Below are 16,677 nucleotides of genomic sequence, written 5' to 3'. Positions count from 1 at the left end.
AGACAAATCATTTAGAGCACCAGTTATTTCCTGCACTCAACTCACTGAGGAATTGTGGCAGAAGGAAAATGCAGGATAGGCACCATGCCTGCGAAACAAAGACCGACCCAGTGCACAGATGTCACTCCAGGACAGCCGAAGAAACCTGCAAAAGATGCTGCATGGGACGCCAAATGCATAGTAAGCTAAACAAGCCAGACAGCTTCAAGTCTTTGCTGATCTCGCAACATGAAGAATTTCTACAAAGCCCTGAAGACTGCACACAGTTCCTCCCTCACACAGCTACTCTTCTGTTCTCAGCATTGAGGAGTGGCATGGCAGGAATCTCTCCTGCCAGACGGGACAGTCATTGAAGAGAGCCAGCTGAGGCTTTCTGTACCCGCCCATCCGCCTTCTATGGGATAGCTATAGACAAGCTTCCAGACTGACCATAGACTGAAAACCTGGCCATGCAAACCCTCTCTTCTGGGGAGAGTTGACAAAACAAACAAACCTCTAAATGGAGCCTCCAAGCACAGACAGGATCCCAGGAGAAATCCACAAATCTGGAGGCTTCTAGATAACCATCAAATAATTATACCTTAGAATACGGGATCAAGAAATCTTTGCCTAGGAGCTCAAGGGAAAAGACAAAAATCTGTGCATGATAAACATAAAGGAATCTTTCCGCTTGTGATATTTGGTAAGATTCGAGCTAAAGTTCTACACACAGAACATGCCGAGAACTGCCAGAAAGTCAAAGTGAGTCGAGGAAAAGGAGAGAGGAACTTACGTTGTGATCTTCACCCTTTGACAATACGAAGGAAGTTCTGTCAACAACAGGTCGGACTCTGCTGTGTCTTCAATGACCTGACAAAGCCTTTAGTACAGTAAATACTGTCGAAAGTCTTTGCCAAACTTAGGTTGTCCTCTTGAGGTTGCAAACCTGATACAGCATTTTAACGATGGAGTGGCAGTGAGAGTCACTGATTGTGGAGAATACACTGACCCCTTTGATGTCACAAATATTGTGGAACAAAGTTGTGTCATGGGCCCTGTGCTCTTCGGTATGTTATTTGTTGCCATGCTTTCTGGGGCATTTGATCAAAATATTGATGGAATATACATCCAATTCAGAGCAAGCGACAACCTCTTCAACCTGAGATGACTGAAATCTCAACTTAAGCCATCAGAGATGACGATATGGAAAATGACACTTGCTGATGATGGTGGCCCTGTATGCAGTTTGGGCTTGACTTTCAAACGACCAATTACTGTCTTACAAAAAGGGCTAACCATCAGTTTAAGGGAGACAGAGATACACATGCAAACATCCCTAAATTCTGACTATACACCACCCAGTAGAGCGATCGGTGACACACACTGAAGGCTGTAGATAACTTCAACCACTGCAGAAGCACAAGTTCCAGAAATGTCCAGTCATTAGAATTGCAGAGTGAGATCAGCAGCTTCCCATTTATGCAAGAGATTGTGGAGGAAACAAGGTATGAAACTTCCAACAAAAGGTGCTGCGTGCTAAACTGTGAAAGTATCTACCCTCCTCAATGGCTATGAAACTACCTACTCCAGATACATTAACCAGTTGGATGGGTTCCGCATGAACCATCCTGAAAATCACGGGTATTCAATGGAAGATCAAAGTGCCCAACACTGAGGTACTTCAAAGAGCAGAAATGTGTGATATTGAAGCATTCATCATGAGAGCACATGTAGTGGGCATGCGGTACATATGACTGCCAGTAAAATCTCTAAGGCAGCCATTTATACACAGCTTAAACTTCGACACCATCTGCAATGTAAGTGACAAGCTTCACGGGTTCCTTGACAGTAAAGCTCAGCAAATGTAGCACCCCCACCACAAACTGGGAGAAAAACGCACAAGAAGGACTTACCGGAGGCACAATCTCAAATATTTCTGCTGCTTCTTTCAAGCAGAAGCAACAATTAAAAGGAAACAAAAAAAGAAACGAAAGCATGAAAGACTGGCCAGTCCCAATAGAATCAGACAATGCATCCTTGCCCATGGTATCAGTCTGCAACCAGACTCCACGGCCATTTTAAAATGTACAACGGATGATTCTATACAGGTAAGGAATGGCCATTTTTAATAATGAAGATCAACAAAAGATGTGACCACCTCACTTCAGGATGACAAATACTTTTGACTCAATTGCTTCCTTCAGTAATATCTTCACCAAACAACCACATCTATGCTTCCACAGATTGTTCCATCTTCAATGACCAATTCATCGAGAGAAATGATCACAAAGAGGCAAACCGAAAGGAACAGGAGAACAAAGGAGTAAGGGAGGGACAAACAGAAATAGGAATGTGGGATTATTTCTTTGACACGTATGATACGATAGGCAGCAGCTTGACTCTGTTGGTAGTACTCTGGCATTGAAGGTTACAAGCTGAAGTTCTGTATCAGTGTGGGAGCTCAAAGCCCAACAAGCTCTGCAGTGTAGGATGGGAAGAGAGTTAAGAATGTGCATTCTTAATGGTCTCCTCCAGCAAGTCATGTGGGTGTTGAAGTTCTGTGGGAAAACGTGAAGCTATTCCTCACACAGCTTGCTGTTTGGTAATCATAATGATTGAGAATCATGAAGATTTGTGCTGCCCTGCAAAATTATTGTACTCAGCATCACGAGGGCATGGGGCTCACCACCTCCTGGAGTATTTGAGGTCAAAACCACCGACTGATTTAAGAGGTAAGCATAGGAGAGAGAAAGGTACAGAAGAAGCGGTTTGTTGGGCGAAGTAAACAAAACAGAAAGTGGCTCGTGTGGAGTATAAACACCAGCACAGACAAGATGGGCTAAATGGCTTGCTTCCTGGGCGTAAATATTATGTCAAGTGCTTATTTAGATATTGATAGATATGACACAGTGCATTATTGATTGAGAAGTGCATCTCAAAACTAATAGCACAAACTCAATACCTTCTCAAGTAGAGCTGTTCACATCATTCCTGAACAGCAAGGCTATGGGTGAGATACAGTCACCGCTCTGATTACATCACATGGTTGGCTCTCATTCACATTCTATTGAGAAATATTGGCAGTGTGTTTTCAATGGGAATAAAGGTCCCAAATGTTCTGAACTTCTACCCCTCAGCAAAAATCAGTTCATGATGTTTTGTGATAGCAAACAAAATTAAATCTCTTTTCACTTTTCTCCACAGAATTACTGTATAAAAGCTAACAATTTATGGGGCAGGAAGTGACAATAAAATCCCCAAAATTGGCCCACCTCAACAAAATAGTAGAGAACTGTTAGAGAGAACTCAAATAGATGCATGTTCAGATGGGGCTGTGGGTACCACACAACAATAAATTTGCATTCGTACATTGCCTTTAACTTTGTGAAATGTCACAAGGTGCTTCAAAGGAATTTTATGAAGGAAACGTGTACTAATAATGGGATGTGACTGTGTCACCGCTGACCAGAGCCTATGCTTGTTCATCATGACAGTACCTGAGCAAATGAGCCATCTTCATTACATTCGGGAATGAAAACTGGTTCCTGCGGTTTTTTGGCCTGTTCCTGTGCTTGCTGTGCCCTTTCTGTCCGACACTTGGTTGGACCGGATTCTGTAAAAAAACAAGGCTGTGTTTTGACTGTTGTATTTACAGAGGATAGCTTTTAGCATGACACAGAACCAAATATGTTCCGATTCATAACATCTCTTCCCGAAAGTTTTTCTGAGGATTCTTCACCCTGCACTCTTCACCAGCACCTCCAATATACAGCTCTGATATGTGGCCAGTAATGAGACTTTGGTCTCAGACTCTGGAAAGTGCAGACTAACAGTGTGAACCATCCCCCTTCCTTCTTTTGCCATCCTCTCCCTCATGTCAAGAGCCAATTTATCTTCACTCAGTATCAGACCCAATAAGTGAGCAGATTCCTATTCTAAACTTGCCTCTAAATACAAGAAAAATAGGGGGAAAAAAATCATGCTACTTATGAAAGGAGACTTCAAAACATGGTCAAGGGCTATTAACAAAATATTTTTTCATATAGAGACACCAGATTATTATATTCTGAGCTACTTTGATTCAGATTAGCTGATTTATTAATTTTTGGTTCAGGATCTTGAACATTTCATCACGATCCCCATTATAGAGCCATACAGCACAGAAACAGACAGCCTGTCCACGCCGACAAAGTTTCCCAATCTAAACTAGTCCCATATGCCCATGTTTGGCCCATATCCCTTTAAGCCATTACTGAGACCTGTTCCAGATCTATTAATTGATTGAATTTAAATTCATGACAAAAGGCATTTTACTGCATTGACTGAGTCACAAAACTAGGGCACTGGGCAGAATCAGCAGGTTACACCCTCTGCCTCTGGCCTGGAAAAGCCCCAGGTTCGAGTCTATCTCCAGGCCTTGCTGGCTTTGAGAGACCACAGCTGCTGTTACAGTGTAGGCCAATGCTTCCTTAGATAAACAGGGAATGCTGGCTGTGGAAAGCCTGTGAAACCAAGTGGTGGTTAATGTAAATTAACTAGCGTTGTGGTGACACCATATTGGGGAGAGAGAACAGTGAGACATTAGGGGATAGCACGGTGGCTCAGTGGTTAGCACTGCTGCCTCACAGCACCAGGGACCCCTGCTCAATCCCAGCCTGGAGTCACTGTCTGGGTGGAGTCTGCACATTCTCCCTGTGTCTGCACAGGTTTCCTCTGGGTGCTTCGGTTTCCTCCCACAGTCCAAAGATGTGCAGGTTTTAGGTGGGTTGGCCATAGGAAATTCAGGGTTACAGGGGTAGGGGATAGATCTGGGTGGGATGCTCCTTAGGAGGGTTGGTAAGGACCACTGAGTGGCTTCCACACTGTACTGATTCTATGATTGACTAAACAGGCCAGCCCTATCATTGCGCAGAAATTTCTGTCACAATGATGAGCCCAAGGATCGAGGATATTAAACTGTCCAGTTGTGGGCCCCACATATTAGGGAGGACGTCCAGATCCACAGGAGCTGACAGTCGATTTTTACTCAGGAGATCACTGCGGTGAGCCACCTCAGTTATGGAATGAGACTGGAAAATCTGGGATTGCTCCATGCCAAGCAGGGGACATTAAGGGAAAAGGTGGGCCACGTTATAAAAGCTTTGATACAGCGGGTAGAAAGAAACTGTTTCCAACAGAGTCTGTAACTAGAGGGAACAGATTTAAGGTAACTCGCAAAAGAACTAGGGTTGTGGTGGTGGGGAGGTGGGTAGGGACTGGTTCAGGAGGCAAGGATCTCTGTGAGTTGCCATGATTTACAATGCACTGCCTGCAAGAATGGTGAAAGCAGATGCAATAGTAACGCTCAGAAGTAAGTTGGGTACATAATTTAAGAGTAAGAAGCTGTGGCGAGAACACAAGGGAGTGGGAGCTAGACGGATAGCTCTTTCAAACAGCAGAGGCACAGCAGCCTTCTGTGCTATAAGGTTCTTTGATTCTACTTCTATGCTGTTGTTCCAGTAATGGTCAAAGTAAAACATGGCCTGCATCATCCTCAGAGCGCAGCGAAGCTCCCATTGGAACCTCCCGGTGAAATTTACCAACTTCTCGTGGTGATTCATTGTATAACAAAACTGCTATCGGCCAACTTGTTATCTGTGGCATTGTGAAGGGTGAGGAGAAGGCAGATAAATTACCTTTACATCTGCCTCGATGCGTGATCTCCAGCGTTGAATCTCTACACTTGGCCCTCAGGAAATCACATCTCGACTCATACGTCCGACCATCCGACGCACAGAGGGGCTTCAGCTGGGAGCCAGTACAATGGACGTTGCACTCCAGGTCTTGGTCACGGTCCCCTATTAGAAACTGATAATAAAAGAACCGTAGATGAAAGAACACCAAACAGTGGAACAGATTGTGCAACAAAACCAGCAAGCTCGACTTTTTCACAACTTCAAACTCAACAGTTTTGCAATACAGTAGTTACGAAGGCCAAATGTGTCTTAAAATAATAGCTTGGAATGTCTTTTCACAGATAGCATAACAATTTCCAGAAAAAGGCGCCTGAAGGAGTTCGTGTCAATCAACACTAGCTTGCAATCTGAAACTCTCCAGGCACCTTGACTGGGAAAGCAGGGCAAGTGAGCAATGTTTGTTTTGGAGCAAAGCACAGTGTTAGCTGCCATTGGTGCAACTCACCCGGTCGACATGTCACTTTACTAAATAACGCAGATGACAATAATTTGATAGTCAGATCAAAATAAAACCAGCTCAACAAAGCCAAGAATGTTGGTACAGCTGCCATCCGCTGCACAAAGAACACTCTGAATCAGTCAGTACACCCGCAATCAGAGGATGAAGTCAGCTCCACTGCCGTTTCTAGTATTATAATCTTGGGACTCCCTGCCTGTGCTTTCGAAACAAATCAAGGGGCAAAATTGTAAAGGACCCTTTCAGCAGCTCCCCCCCGCCCCACCCCCGAGGTCGAGGGTGACTTGCCTCCACTCCCCGTTCAATGGGTTCTGACATGGGTGCTAGGTGCCAAGCAAACTCTGTTCGCACGTGAAACAGGCAGTGCTTAAAGGGTCGGGCAGATGAGTCATTGGGAGATATATGCCCTCTCTTCGATGGCTCAGTTTCACCGCTGCACATTCCCAGGAGACATCGCTCACAGTGCTCCTGAATGAGGCTTCTCCCTTTCGATCGGGCTCTCCCGTGCATCGATGTTTCACCTCTTCAGGGAAAGACATGGCCGTGATCCTCGGAACCTTCCGACATGCCCAGGTTCCGAGTAATTGGCATTTGCTTTGGGATTCTGCCTGTCAGGTACACAAACAAGTCCAATCCAGCTAGGTTTCAGCTAACACCTTAGAATGGAACTGTGGAAAGTTACTTAGTAAAATGTTGTACTCATTATGTTATAGTATTGTTTCACCACAAAGTCAACGAACAAAAAAAGCATAATGAGGGTTTCACCCTCATCAGTTCTCCAGCAAATTGTTGCAAGGTTCGTATCAGTGTATATGGAACCACCTTTTAATAAAAGTCAGTAAACTTGCTCTCTATGATGTTAGAGATAGTAGGAACTGAAGAAGGGTCTATAGGCCCGAAACGTCAGCTTTCCTGATCCTCTGACGCTGCTTGGCCTGCTGTGTTCATCCAGCTCTACACCTTGTTATCTCTATGATGTTAATTGATTTTAGCCAAGATGACAACACAGTCTGGTTAGTCTCAACACCTCAAGGCAGGAAGAGAGATAGATTCCCGCTTCTTTTCACGACCAGTGTCCTGTCCCGGATGAGGACAGAATTGGATTCAGCTATAGAGTCATAGAGTCATACAGTACGGAAACAGGCCCTTCGGTCCAACCAGTCCATACCCTTCAGGGTCAAACAACCTGCTGATACTCACAAACAGTCGTCACTTTGAGCAGGAAACTGAGGAAATAAAACTCGCTAGAGGGTTTCACGGTTTTCATCCTGGATATGCAGTAAGGAGACCAATTTCAACTCAAGCTCTCAATGAACTGGGTGCCCTATAGTGCCAGGGATTTCCCAGTCCCCTGTCTGGTGGCCAGGTCACCCGCAAGCGAGCGTAACAAGACAAGTGACAACAAGTCAGATTCTTGCATTCGAGAAAATCTTCATCTCCATTCAGGTGGCAGATCAGCTATGGCACCAACAGGCAGCAAGAAGCCTGTCTGCTTTTTACTAATACCACAACTTGCTGGAATGAATTTCACCTTCCCAATCAATTTCTGCCCAGCCATGAAGCTTTGACATCTCAGAAACCCGACAGCAAAAAGCCAGCTTGTTCCTGGCGAGCTGCAGTTCCCAGGAACCTCAGGATAAGAACTTGCTGCCTTGCCCTCACAGCTTTCAATAACATTTACAGAAATGTGAACTCAATTTTCTCCATAACAGTTGAGGCATCCAAACTGTCTCTCTGAGCCATCTCAAACTGGCAAATGGCAGGCACAGGACAACTTCTAGTGAAGGGCAGGAATGAAACACATTACCACGGGCCGCTTATGTTTGCTGTCTGTGCCAACTTGCCATTTTGTGAATAGGTGGACTGGCATAGTTTCAGTACCCTGGACAATGTGCACTGCCAGTGTATGCATACCATGTTGCTCCTAAGGAGCTGTCCCATTGGAGATTCGCACGCCTGGACAATGCAATACAGCCCAGGCAAATCAGAGCTTTCTTTTTGCCATACCCTCCACAACCCGGCTCATAAAAATGGGGGTACGCGTTGAGGGAAGAGATGGGGGGAACATGAAGTCTCTTCTGCGAGGAAGCTGAAGCTGAGGATGTTCAGATGGCAGGGCTATGGGCTGACGTGTCAGAGAGGCACGTGGCAACCTCAGAACTGCCCACACCCAGGGGCACTGAGCTACCCGCACACGTTTCTTCCATCGTTGCGTTTGTTGTGAACCATCCGGCTGGGAAGCCATGCATCCACATTTCAACAAACCTCAGCTGTTGGGAGTACAAGTAAAGTTCTTCTTCAATCTGCCTATAATGTGATAGCTCCAAAGGAAGGAGATACCTCTGTTACTTGGTGTTAACCGCACACCCCAGCACCAGCTACACAGTGAACAAGGATCAGTGGCCAGAGGTTGGGGGGCGGATTTCAATATACTGAAGCAGCACTTCATTTAAAAAAAGGGTGTTTGGGGAATCACTTGGCTGAAAGAAGCCTTCCCAAGACCGTGACATGTCTGAGCTGATGTCCTTCGTCCCATTCTGCCCCCTCTCTGCCCATAGACCTGTAGACAGTTGGTATCCTACACTGTACCTCTGCAATGGTCATGCATTGTCAGTGACCTTCCAATGCCATGAAGTGCACACGGGAAAGGTGTACTTTACCTAGCCCCAAGGATGCCCAGTCTCCAATGGAGACCGCACACAACGAAACACAACCTTTGTCTCCTGATGCTTGCGCCCTCTCAGCATGACTTTCATGAAGTGTCTGTGTGAAACCCAATGCGAAGCTGGCCCAGGGCCAACACCCTGCTGTTGAACTGATGGAACTGAACCCTGTCTCTGCAGCTTTGAAAGCACTGCCCAAAGGCTGGGTCCACGGCTCGCTGGATTATGAAGAGGAAGTACAGACACACATTGCTAATGCAGACAGGTGTCTCCTTGTAATGGGGGGGTGGGGAAGATGCTGCACTGTTTTCACTTCAGACAACCGTGTGGGCAACTAGCAGGAGTATGTGACTGCAGCCAACGTGAGAACAGTGGATGTGTAAGTATTACATCTATGTTTACCAATTAAGCTCTGGTGCCACCAAGGTGCCTTCGAAAGGATTTCTTCTTCTTTGGCCAACCACTACATCCAGGTGCAAGCCTGGCATCCATGGCTGGTACAGCCTAGTAACAGGGAAGACCTTGGCAGACATCCCCTGTGGCATCAGAAGCTGGAGGTCCCCGGGATGGTGAGAATCTCCTGCACACAATGTGGTGTGCAACCTCTTTGGTCCCATCTGCTATGAGAGGAAGAGAGGGCCAGTGCACCTCAGTAATGTCCTGATTTGAGAGTCCTGGAGTGCCTCCTGCTCCCTGTGGTAGGCATCACTTCACCTTCTCGATAGGAAGGGGCATCTGCAGAGAGATCATGGTACCTCGTTGTCATCCTGCCTCCCACTGAGCGCACATGGCCAGAGAGATAGAGCACTGGTCCGAGAGCATATTCAGCAGGCACTGAATGGTGTGCAGAAATTATCACTGTAGCAGGTTAACATGCCAAGGCAATGGTTGCTTTTGTGTCATGTTAAGTCATTCCTCACACATAGTGAAAAAAAATGTCAGAACATAATGTCTAACCTGGAACAACATATGTAACGTTAGATTGGATTCAGTAATAGGATAATACTTGTTGAACAATCCTGAGTATGCTAGAAATTATACCAATAACCAATTTAAGATTATCAGTCAATGTAGCTTGTTTATGTTCATACATGAGGACCTGTCCACTTCAGAAAAAAAAGGAACAACGTAGGAAAGGAACAAAAGAACAATGGTATCATGCAGTTTTATCAATTAAAAAAGATGGAGGACAATGGTTTCCATGTGCAGACAATGCCTTGACTAATTAGAGTCAACTTGTCAATCAATCAGCGTCCTTTTGTATAATTACTTATTCCCCGTGAAATCTAGCATTCTTGAATCTGTCCTGATGGGTGGAAGACAAAAAGCTTTGACCACGTCCCTTTTCAGCAGTCAAAACGAATTATTTTGGAATTGATCAGCTTATTGCATTTTTGTTTCTATTTATCAAATGCTTAATCAAAGAGGTTTCGCTTCCTTAAGTAATACGTATGAGATTTTGTTTTAAAGAGGCAGATACAGACTTTCTGGAAACATTTTGGAAATTTCTGGAAGTTCTGAAGAAGAGTGACACGAGACTCAAAACGTTAACTCTGCTTCTCTCTCCACAGATGCTGCCAGACTGGCTGAGTTTCTCCAGCATTCTCTGTGTCTGTTTCTGGAAGCATATTTGTCAAACCATTTGTTGATAAGCACAGAACATGTTGACATAAATCGCTAAGAGATGCATCTCTGGTGTGTTTTGTCACTCCAGCAAAAAGGATGCACAGAAAACATCAGTGCCCACGTACTCTCTACAAGTATTTAAACATCCTGGCCAATATTTATCTGTGTCAATCAACATCACAAACATAGATTATCTCATCTTTATCGCATTGCTGTTAGTGGGAGTGTACAGTGTACAAATTGGTGGTTACATTTCCTACATTGCTACTGTAACTACCCTTCAAAAGCACAACATTGACTGTAAACTGCTTTGAGACATCCGGTGATCATGAAAAGCATTCTACAAAACAAAACCTGTTATCATACAGGCAGAATATTTGGTCACAACAGATATGTAATACTATAAATCTTCCAAGTGCAGTGTTCCCTTCCCACAAAAAAAAAGCCTTGAAATGCATATTTTATATGGAACATATGACATAGAAACAAAAGTAGGACAGTCAGCCCATTGAGTCTGTCTGGCCATTCAATGAGATGGCTGACCTAATAATCCTCAAATCCACTTTCCTGCCTTTTTGCCATAACCCTTGATTCCCTTCCTGATTAAAATTCTGTCTCTCTCAGCCTTAAATATGCTTAAAAGCCCATCCTCAAAAGCTCTCTTCAGCATAAAGTTCCACACATTGACTACTGTCTGAGAGAATAAATTCTTCCCTGTCTCTGTCTTAAGTGTGTGACCTCTTATTGTGAGATTATGCCCTCTGGTCTTAGACTGTTCCACAAGGGGAAACAACACATCCATATCGACCCTGTCACATTTCCAAAGAATCCTTCAATAAGGTCACCTCTCATTCTTCTAAACTCCAATGAGGATAGATCCAATCTCCTCAACTTCTCCTAATACGGCAGTCCCTCCATATCCAGGATCAATGGTTAAACCTTCTCTGACTGCTTACAATGCCTGTATATCCTTCCATGGATAAAGAGCCGAAAACTGTTCCAAGTATTCCAGCTATGGTCTCCTTTAGTTTTTGCAAGACTTGCCAATTTTTATACTCCATTCTCCTTGAAATAAAGGCCCAACATTCCATTTGCTTTCCCTTTTATCTGCTGAACGTCTATGCCAAGTTTTTGTGATTCATGCACGAGGCTTCAGCTCTCTGCAGCCTTCCTCCACTTAAATAAGATTCAGCTCCTCTATTTTTCCTGCCTCACATCTTGCAACATCATATTCCATCTGCCATGTTTTTTGCCTGCTCACTTAACCTGTTTATAACCCTCTACAGTCTCTTTGTAGTCACCCTCACGACTTGCCTTTCCATTTATTTTTGTGTCATTCATAAACTTGGCTACTGTACGTATACTTTCCTCATCCAAGTCATTAATCCATATTGTTAGTAATTGTGACCACAGCACTGATATCTGTGGTACTCTGCTCGTTCCAGGTTGCCATCCTGAAAATCCCCCTTATCCCAATTCTCTCTCTTCTATTGGTTAGACAGTAAAAGCCAGAAACAAGTAAAATGATTTGTGTACAAGCCCTGTTGGACTTTTAACGTCACTACGATTTAAATCAGATGGTAAAATTACACTTTGGCCTGCACTTTATTTTGATATATCTGATGTTAACCCATACGGAATATATAAAATGCAATTTGTGGTGCCTTGTTCTCTTGTATAATCCTACGATTTCTTAAGTCAAATCTCAAGTTGCAAACAGACATCATTACCTCACTATATTATCCCTTTACTATGAGTGAGCTGGTATCAAAACGAACCTAAAAATAAGCTTCAGCTATTCTGCTATATACATCAATTTAAAACTGTGATTTTTTAAAGAGATTTTAAACTATCTTTCATGACTTTGCCAGTTCCTGAATTCAGTCTGTTTTCACCAGTTTGTATGTGCCATCCAAAGACTTCGCACCATGTATTTGAGCTGGCACTAATAGGCCCTCCACCAGTTTTAAAATCTCCCCACTGTCCCCAGCCCACCCCCGGCCTCATCCCATGACCAACCTTCCCTCTCATCCCTGCCTCCTTGACCTGACACAACCCTGTCCATCTTCTCTCCCACCTATCCGTTCCTCCCAACTCACTGACCAATTCCCACCACTCCCTACCTGCACTCACCTATCACCATCCCACCTACCTTCCCCAGCCCAACACACCCCTCTCTATTTCATTTCTGAGCTCCCTCCCCCATTTCTGAAGAAGGGTCCCGACCCGAAACGTCAACTCTCCTGCTCCTCTGATGCTGCCTGGCCTGCTGTGCTCCTCCAGTGTTGGTGTCTGTAATTGAGTCACTGTATGGATTTTAAGGAATGGCTTCCTCTTGTGATTTTGAAACAGCATCATATGGTTCACTTCAGCTCCCCCTTCAGCAGTTTCCTCCTGTCCCTGGCATTCCCATTCTGAAGGTACAATTCAATGGACAGCTGTGGTCCATTCTCTTGGCACATTGTCTGCATGAACAGGCTTGGTGGGTCAGTGGTTAGCACTGCTGCCTCACAGCGCCAGGGACCCAGGTTTGATTCCACCCTCAGGCGACTGTCTGTGTGGAGTTTGCACATTCTCCCAGTGTCTGCGTGGGTTTCCTCTGGGTGCTCCGGTTTCCTCCCACAGTCCATAGATGTGCAGGTTGGGTGGATTGGCCGTGCTAAACTACCCATAGTGTTCAGGGATGTGTAGCTAAGGTGGGTTATAGGGGGATGGGGATGCTACAAGGGTTGGTGTGAACTTGTTGGGCTGATGGGCCTGTCCCCACACTGTAGGGATTCTAAAATAAACATTATTGCAGCAAAAGCGGGCCATTCAGGTAGGAGGGTGACAATTGACTTTGCACAACGGAGACATCACAGTCAAGCTTGGCCTCAACTATCTCTGATTCTCACAGGGACGTGGAGCAGTGGTCACTCAGTGCTAATCAGGAAGCAAGAGGACACGTCCCATTTTGTCCTCACTGACCCAGGGGGAAACGAAGCCAGTTGTTGCGTTTTCTGCTGGGTTTTCACTCAAAGTACAGCATCAATAGGGCGAACAGCAAAACTCAGAGTCCAGTTCCACCTGGCTCGGCTGGTATCTGTCCAGGCTCACTGATTCTGCAGATGCAAGTCAGAAAAGCAGTCTTCAGCTGTAAGGGCCGGTGGATAGTCTTTGGCACCTTATTAAGACTGTGGACTTGGGCTTGTGGATCTGCTGCTGACTAGACGTTGTGACGGTCGGGGAGTTGGGGGGTGGGGGTGTGGAATTGTGCGGACTTACCGTGCTTTGTCTGCTACAAAGCTCTCCAGATGAGTGGGCGGCCGGTGAGGGGGTGCTTCCATCTCTTCCTGAAAATGGCAGCATGAGATTTAATCATGAAAAGTCTAAATGTGAGGTGCTGCATTTTGCTAAGGCAAATCAGGGCAGGGCTTATACACCTAATGGTAAAGTCCTGGGGAGTGTTGCTGAACAAAGAGACCTTGCAGTGCAGTTTCATAGTTCCTTGAAAGTGGAGTCGCAGGTAGTGAAGGAGGCGTTTTGTATGCTTGTCTTCATTGATCAGTGCATTGAGTATCGGAGTTGGGAGGTCATGTTACAGCTATATGGGACATTGGTTAGGCCACTTTTGGAATACTGCATTCAGTTCTGGTCTCCCTGCTATAGGAAGGATGTTGTGAAACTTGAAAGGGTTCAGAAAAGACTTACAAGGATGTTGCCAGTATTGAACGGTTTGAGTTATGGGAAGAGGCTGAATAGGCTGGGGCTTTCTCCCTGGAGTATCGTAAGCTGAGGGGTGGCCTTATAGAGGTTCATAAAATCATGAGGGGCATCTATAGGGCAAATAGCAAAGGTCTTTTCCCAGGGTTACAGAGTCTAAAACTAGACGGCATAGGTTCAAGGTGAGAGGGGAGAGGGACCTAATGGAGAAACATTTTACATGCAGAGGGTACTCCGTATATGGCACGAACTGTCAGAGGAAGTGGTGGAGGCTGGTACAATTACAACATTTAAAAGGCATCTAGATGGATATATGAATAGGAAGGGCTCAGAGGGATATCGGCCAATGGGACTAGATCAGTTTAGGGTATCTGGTTGTCACATACGTGTTGGACCAAAGGGTCGGTATCCGTACTGTACAGGTCTATGACTCTAAGTCACACTACAAGGTACTAGATAAGCCGTCTCTAATATATGAGGATGTCTATGATCCTAAAAGGGGATGCTACCTTTTCTACTAATTATTAGACTCTTTTATTAAAGTTCTGTGTATGGCTCAGTATGGTGAATAGTAAGTTTAGGCATTATGCCTTTGGAACAGGAAGCTTCCAGGTTTAGTTGGTGCTAAGGAGGTGATTTCAGTCAGAGTAAGAGAGCATTTGCAAAAGAAAATTTGCATTACTGCTTCAGACTACGTACCCGTTTCTCTGTAGACAATCATTGAGAACAGGGCTCCTTTGATTCTCCAACGAATTCCAACATCCCTGTTTATTCCAACCCCCACCACCCACAAATTGCTGAACACACTACCAAGCAAAGTTTTTGAGGTGGCATGAGGAGAATAATTACTTATTGAGACATAAGAGTCATACAACACAGAAACAGACCCTTTAGTCCAACCAATTCATGCTGACCATGTTACCAGACTAAACTAGTCCCTCCTACCTGCACTTGCCCCAAATCCCTCCAAACTTTTCCTATTCATTAACTTATCCAAATGTCTTTTAAACATTGTAACTGTAACTGCATCCACCATTTTCTCTGGCAGTTCATTCCACACAAACCACTCTTTATGTAAAAAGGTTTCCTCTCATGTCCTTCTTTAAATCTTTCTCCTCTCACCTTAGAAATATGTCCCCTCGGTTTGAACTTCTCCACTAGGGAAAAGACCCTTGTCATTCACCTTACCTATGCCCCTCATGATTTTATAAACCACTATAAAGGTCACCCCTCAACCTCCTGCGCTCCAATGGAAAAATATCTCAGTCTTTCCAGTCCATTTCTATATCTCAAACTGTTTATTCCTGGCCACATCCTGGTAAATCTTTTCTCAACCCTCTTCAGTTTAATAACATCCTTCTTATATCAGGGCAACCAGAACTGCTCACAGTACTCCAGAAGAGTCACTGTGCAACGTTCTGTACGATCTCAACATGATGTCCAACTCCTGACATGCCAATTCCTATATCAAAAGTTTTAAACAAGATACAGGCTCCCACATGCAGCATGAGCCCTGAGAAGAGGAAGAGAGAATGAAGAAGCTTTTTTTCTGAGCAAATTTGAAGGTGATAAGTTGCCTGTGGCATAAGGATTTCATCTCAGTTGAGTGGCCATCAGTCCATACTTATTCAGGACTGGAATGTCAAGATCGAAATGTAGATGCTGCATTGCTGACGCTTCTATGTTCCTGCTTCACAAAGTTTGTTTGCATTCTCCTAAATTAATGGACTACAACTGCCAAAGATTCAGTGAGGTTTGTCCTATCACTATGGAAGACCCTAAAGAAGTGCACAGACAGACGATTCCGTGGCCAACAGCGCGATATCAGAATGGTTTGTTACTTCCCTGGAGCCAGGATCAAAGATATCTTGGGGAGGATGCAGAATATTCTCAAAGGGGAGCGGGACCAGCAGGAGGTCATTGTACACATTGGAACTAATGACATGGGGAGAGAAAAGGACGAGATTCTGAGGAGAGAATATAGGAAGTTAGGCACAAATTTTAAAAGTAGGTCTTCCTGGGTCATAATATCTGGATTACTCCCAGTGCCACGAGATAGTGATGGTCGGAATAGGAGGATAGAGCAGATGGATCCGTGGCTGAGGAGCTAATGCAGGGGAGAAGGATTCACATTTTTGGATCATTGGAAAATCTTCTGGGTAGAAGTGACCTGATAAATTGCACCTGAAATGGAAGGGGACTAATATAACTGGCAGGGAGATTTGCTAGAGCTCCTCAAGACAATTTAAATTTGGTGGGACAGTGGTCATGGTGATAGTGGTGGTGATTGGTGTGGGGTTGTTTGGGATCCAGGGAGCAAGTGAGGAAACAGATCAGTCTGAGACTAGCACAGTGGAAATAGGAGCAAGTCAAATAGACAGGGCAAGCAGGAACAAAGCAGAAAATGAGGTAGGACTGATAAATTAAACTGCATTGATTTCAATGCAAGAAGCCTAACAGGTAAGGCAGATGAACTCAGGGCATGGTTGGGAATATGGGACTGGGATATCATTGC

At 44.7% G+C, this 16,677-nt stretch overlaps 1 protein-coding gene across 5 annotated transcripts in view; it reads right to left on the bottom strand.

Moving 5' to 3' along the window:
• Nucleotides 1-16,677, bottom strand: part of smoc1 (SPARC related modular calcium binding 1) — a 234,822-nt gene that overhangs the window by 201,756 nt on the left and 16,389 nt on the right. For all 5 annotated transcript variants that reach the window (XM_048600257.1, XM_048600258.1, XM_048600261.1 and 2 more), the window contains exons 2-3: nt 5,655-5,826; nt 3,477-3,592 (exon numbers count right to left, since the gene is read on the bottom strand). In XM_048600257.1, coding sequence (XP_048456214.1) covers nt 3,477-3,592; nt 5,655-5,826 — 288 coding nt within the window. The remainder of the gene's footprint in view (nt 1-3,476; nt 3,593-5,654; nt 5,827-16,677) is intronic.

The sequence above is a fragment of the Rhincodon typus genome, chromosome 8, assembly GCF_021869965.1.
Source record: "Rhincodon typus isolate 14 chromosome 8, sRhiTyp1.1, whole genome shotgun sequence".
Classification (NCBI taxonomy): Eukaryota; Metazoa; Chordata; class Chondrichthyes; order Orectolobiformes; family Rhincodontidae; genus Rhincodon; species Rhincodon typus.
This window is presented reverse-complemented; position numbering and strand designations above follow the sequence as displayed.